Raw genomic sequence first — 6000 nt, 5'->3', positions numbered from 1 at the left:
TCGCGACGTGCGCGTTCACGTTTTCCGCGCTCCCTCCCAGCAGCAGAAGCAGCAAAGCGAACAGAGAACAGTGAGAGGCGAAAAAATTCAGCGAAAGCTCGTCCAGACTGCTTCTGCTTCCTGACCCGAGCGCGTTTTTTTTCTAGAGGAAGTTGTCTCCGACGTGCACGAAGAGAGGAGGGGATTTCTCTTTTTTTTTTCTGCACAACTGCACCTTATTTGCACGAAGTTTAGTCTCAGTTGTTAGTTGTTTATCAGGCAGCAGCAGCAGCACGGAGAGGAGGAGGAGGAGAGGAGAGAAGAGAAGTTTCCGCTGCCTTGTTTTGTCGCTGCTCTGCTGCGAGGCTGGTTAAATCCGCAGGAATGTCGCAGAAGGAGAGACCCACTTTCTACCGACAGGAGCTCAACAAAACCGTGTGGGAGGTACCGGAGAGGTACCAGAACTTATCTCCCGTCGGCTCCGGTGCTTACGGATCCGTATGGTAAGCACATTGTTTGCAGAGTATCTATCGAGAGAGAGAGAGATTGCACAACACAACGGTGTTCCCAGCACAGCACCCACAGAAGAGGCCCAGCAGAGTTGCCTCCTCTGTGGGCTGCTGCTGCTGATCAACCTGTGAAAAAGGAGCCAGTGGAAGAAAGAAAAGGGAGATTGTTTGTTTACGTTTTTTACTTCGGCTGTTATGAAACGATGATGCATCGTGCACGCTTCAGGGTGTGGGGATTATATTTGTTTGTGCACATTTTTTCTTTGCTTTATTATAATCTTGTCGTGCAAACACACGTAATTTCCAGTAAACACACTGGCAGCTGCAGCAGGATCAAGTTGCACTAGATTCCTAATGTTAAACATGCTGCTTTTTTAATGGTTTTATCTCTTCTGTTGAAGGCTGATTATTATGTCAATGCTTGCATCATCTGCCAAAGTGCACATTTTTGCTGTTTTACTTATTAATCTTGTTCTGCAACACACCTCATTTCCCGTAAACACACTCACAGCTGCAGCAGGATCAAATTGCACTAAATTGTGTTAAACATGCTGCTTTTTTAATGGTTTTATCTCTTCTGTTGTAGGCTGATTATTAAGTCCCTGCTTGCATCATCTGCCCTCCACATGATATAAACGATCTGTGCTGATTTTGCAGTGAGGGTTAACCAACTCCCTAGTCAAATAATTGCCTTTTACTACTATAGTATTGTAGTCCTGTACGCACATCATTTCCAGTAAACACACTGACAGCTCCAGCAGGATCAAGTTGCACTAGATTGTGTTAAACATGCTGCTTTTTAATCGTTTTATCTATCAGTCTCTTCTGTTGAAGCCTGATTATTATGTCCATGCTTGCATCATCTGCCAAAGTGGTGCCTCCAACATGATATAAACGATCTGTGCTGATTTAGCAGTGAGTGTTAACCAACTACCTAGTCAAATACTACAATACTACAATAGTATTGTAGTCCTGCAACGCACAAACCTGGCACTTTACACACACCCGCACATTGCATTGCATGCATTATGCATTTTCCAGTTGGGTGCAGCCTGCAGAGTACCAGAAGGTCACGTGGTTTTTCAGAAAGTAGGCCCCCCTACTCGTGCACAGTGAGAGCTTTCTGTATAGGAGCCCATCCGACGACGACGATGATGATGATGACTCTAGAATGATGTCACCCTTTGTGGTACACCCATGACTCACAGTCCCGAGGTTAGGTAGTGGCCTCAGCTTCTGACGCCTTTTTAGTCATCACTAAGTCATTGATGGTATCGTACAGTGATTTTAACTTTTACTGTTCAGTTTTGTCTCTGCTACTTCCACACCTCCAGCTGTGTGGTTTTTGCAGCTAGTATTAGTGGTGAATGAAGGGTGACCTTATTTTGTGCTTATGAAAATCACTGGGCGTACATCTGTGAATGATGGTCCAATGTGTGAATATATATATATATAGAGTGTCTTTGTTATAGAAATCTAGATGAGACTAAATAATGTGATGTGCATAACATCCACATCAGCACCAAAAGAGTGATGAAAAACGAAAAAGTGTGCTCATCTTCCCTTAAAGGTCCCATATTATAAAAAGTGAGATTTTGATGTTTTTTTTATTATAAAGCAGGCTTAAGTCCTATATAAATACTGTGAAAGTATCGAAACACTAAATACACACAGCCCGTGATCAGAAACTCTGCATTTGAAACAAGCCGTCAGCATTTCTGCCCATTTGTGATGTCACGAATATACAATATTTAGACCCTTGACACAGTTTTAAACATAAACATTCTAAATGTGTCCCGATTTATTCCTGGTTGCAGTGTATGTGAATGTCATCAGCTGACAGGAAGTACACATGGACCCAAGCTGTTGCCTAGCAACGCAATTCTGTTGTAATTCCGTCAAAATGCGCAAAAACGGAGCGTTTCAGACAGAGGGGTAAATTCAGGTATATTCAGGCTGACAGTATGAGGAAAATAAAGGGTTTTTTGAACATTACGGCATGTAAACATGTTCTAGTAGAAACACAAAATACAAGTATGAACTTGAAAATGAGAACGACATGGGACCTTTTAAAGGAACATTGTGTAACATTTTGGGGGATCTATTAGCAGAAATGGAATATAATATTAATAACTATGTTTTCATTAGTGTATAATCACATGAAACTAAGAATTGTTGTGTTGTCATTAGCTTAGAATGAGCCCTTCATATCTATATAGTGAGCAGGTCCTCTTCATGGACTCCGCCATGTTGCTCCGCCATGTTTCTACAGTAGTCCAGAACAGACAAACCAAACACTGGCTCTAGAGAGAGACTTTCACGTTTTTTACATTGCCTGAAGGCCACGTAGTTCTCCGACACGATTGTGAAACTGTGGTTTCAAAGAACGTATATTAGCAATAAAGTCAATTGTTTGTTCCATTGCTACACCAGCCCCCTGCAATAAAGCTACGCTTCCTCCATCTTGGACTGAAAGCGACTACCGGATGCTAGTAGAACGTCCGCCTTCAAAGAGCTGTACAAAAGTAAAACAAAATTATTTTGATTCTATTTTCATATTCTACCAAAATGACCTGTGTTGAACAATAAAATATTATAAATATAATAAGCATTTTCAGTCCAAAATGGAGGAGGAGTTCGTCACTTTGCTTCTATACTCTGGTATCATGACGTGAGCTGCAGAGTGCAAAACCGTGGTAATGCCAGCCGCTGTCTGACTTCCGTTGCTCCTAAAGTAGTGTCATCATGGTACGAATGAACTCTGAGTGAGGCGAACGGCGTTAACACATCTTTGCTCTGGGCGACTCACGTTACCGCATGTCTTGGAAAGAGAGGAGTGGACAGAGGGGTTCTCAGTTGGCTGTAATCTGCAACCGCACCACCAGATGTTATCAAATTCTACAAACTCTACCGTTAATTCATTTCTCTGTGATTAATGTCTGGCCTTGGTGCTCCACAGTTTGCACAGTAGGGGTGGGAGAAATAATCGATTCACATAAGAATGACGATTCTCACCCCGTACGATTCTGAATCGATTCATAAGTGCCAAAAATCGAGTTTGGTATGTTGTTAATAAAGTTAAGTTAACGGAACAAAAAAAGCAGAACTCAGCCCAGGAGCACACGGTGCAGGATGGAAGTATATTTACGACAGAACAGTTTGATTTCTAGAGTCAGATTTTTGCACAAGGGAGGACAGAATCATGACAGATGATTTGACTTGAGAGAGGAATTGTGAAGCCAGCTATAAGGATTCTCACACTCATAATGATCAAAGTGTACTTTTGTCTGTCTGAATCCCCTGAGCTCAAACTCAAACTGAAAGCAGAGCATCACCTGTTCAGTCTGACCTAGAAGTGAAGGGTCATGCTGTTAGAGACTCCCTTTTACTTTAAAAATAAAAGCTGGGACAACCACCTGATGGAGACAAAGTGGAGCATTTGGCGTCTGCATTAATCTTAGAAATCTAAATGCGTTGACACTACTTGACCAAAATCACATTGAATTTGTTGGCTCCTTTTTAAGAGTGATTTTGAGAGTCAAATTAATTTAAAAGTCGTTACCAGCTGTCTATCATAGTGACCTTGTTAGCTTTGTGTTAGGTTCCATTTTTAGTGTGATTTTCTGACCCAGATGTAGGGTTTTTGTATTTCTTATTTTTTCCATTTTTATGAATAATTCTAACAGAGAAGCAGAAAAGAAAAACAAGTCACTTCTTAGCTCTGCCCTCAGAAATCTATTGAGCCTGATATAGGATGGTTGGGTTTACTGGGACCTGATCTGACTCCATGTGGGTTTTAAAAAAAAACACAATGGTTCAAACAGATACTACTAATGATAATACAGTTGTTATAGGCTGTGGCTACATTCAGAATGACAACATCTACAGAAGAGGCGTGGTGCAAATCTGACATGCTGGTATGAATAAACTAGGTGACAGTAGGGGTGTAAGAAAACATCGATACACATGAGAATCTCAATATTATGTTTTGTGATACTGTATCAATTCTCCAAAAGACTGTATTGATTTTTAATTAAATAATTTAAAAAAAATCTGACGGCTCGCTGTCAGGTCCGGCCGCTATTCGATCTTTCGGAGGTTGTAGTGGGCTTAGTTTTAAAGATAACTCAGGAATCTATTGGTACCATGTCATAGCTTGTCGCGAAGGAGGCTAAATGTTGCTCTAAAGATATGCTAAATTTTGGGGAGGAAAAACTGGCATGGCCAATTTCAAAGGGGTCCCCTGACCTCTGACCTCCAGATATGTGAATGAAAATGGGTTCTACGGGTACCCACGGGTCTCCCCTTTACAGACATGCCCACTTTATGATAATCACATGCAGTTTGGGGCAAAAAAACATGTAAGTTTTTGCATGCAGTAAAATGTTATTTTTGCCGCTTCTAAAAAGGTGTTTTTCTGGTTTGTTCTTTATACAATGACAGTTTTCCTAAAATTAGATTTAAAAAAATTGCAATATTTTGCCTTTCTTACAGTATTGCAATATAACATAATATATTGTATTGTTACCCCTGTATCATGATACGTATTGTATCGCAAGATTTTTGCCAATACATAGCACTATGTGACAATAAGGGGATACATTTGGCTGAACTCTGATCTACAGTGCAGATCCACATGGCCACAATAATTGAAATTGTAGGCTAAACAAGACATACAGTATAGGCAGTGAATATATAAATCACATGTTGTCCTAAATAGTCATATGGTCGCTCCTTACAGAGTATTGATGCATTCAATCTTCTGACTTTTTTCCTTGTGCCTACTTATAAATTGAAAAAGAACCTGACATCCGGATGTGTGTATCCTGTTGCAGCTTGCTGGTCAAAGCGACCTTTGCCAAAACAGCTGGAGAAAACTGAGAGAGCAGACTCTGAAACGAGCATGTGTCTCACTCCAGAACACACACATTGAACCAGTGATGTAAGTCAGTAAAATACACTTTCATGTCATTATTCTCATACAAACAAAAGACTAGCATGCTTTCAAATTAATTCAGTTGAGTTTTTAAAATGAAAAAAAGATGCTTCTGGCCAGAAAGTGATCTTATCGTGACCAATTTGTTGAAATGCCAAAGATTCCCACCCCCACAAAAGGCCAACTGCATCATTCTTTCTGTCACCTGCAGCTACTTTGTTGTTGCGTTTGAGGACATTCCTCAGTGTTTTCCTCTGTTTCTCTAGATCCCCAACTAGGGCAAGCAGTTGTCAGCATATTTCTTGGAAACATCATATGATCACAAAGCCTTTTGAATACTATAAATTCTGCAGGCGAAGTGGTCCAAACAGCAGGGTGTCATTAAAACCCCTCAGAAGGTATCTGTAATGTATAAATAACCTCACAGCACTTACTCCAGCATGTCACGGCTGCTGGTCAGCCGGACACGTCTTTGTTGTTGCTGCCATGGCGTTCCTCAGGCTCCAGGCTTGAATTCTTCCCAACTAATAAATATTGAAAGCATGTACTACTATGTGGGGTTTTAAATCATTTTCA

At 40.8% G+C, this 6000-nt stretch overlaps 1 protein-coding gene across 2 annotated transcripts in view; it reads left to right on the top strand.

Moving 5' to 3' along the window:
- The window catches only part of mapk14b (mitogen-activated protein kinase 14b), a 29087-nt gene continuing 23087 nt past the window's right edge, over nt 1-6000 (top strand). Inside the window, exon 1 of one of the 2 annotated variants that reach the window (XM_037766026.1) lies at nt 1-482. In XM_037766026.1, coding sequence (XP_037621954.1) covers nt 364-482 — 119 coding nt within the window. In that variant the 5' untranslated portion in view covers nt 1-363. The remainder of the gene's footprint in view (nt 483-6000) is intronic. The other variant, XM_037765949.1, reaches the window with a different exon arrangement.

Source organism: Sebastes umbrosus, chromosome 1, assembly GCF_015220745.1.
Source record: "Sebastes umbrosus isolate fSebUmb1 chromosome 1, fSebUmb1.pri, whole genome shotgun sequence".
Taxonomy (NCBI): Eukaryota; Metazoa; Chordata; class Actinopteri; order Perciformes; family Sebastidae; genus Sebastes; species Sebastes umbrosus.
Note: the sequence above shows the minus strand (reverse complement) of the source record. Positions and strands in the feature narration are given on the sequence as shown.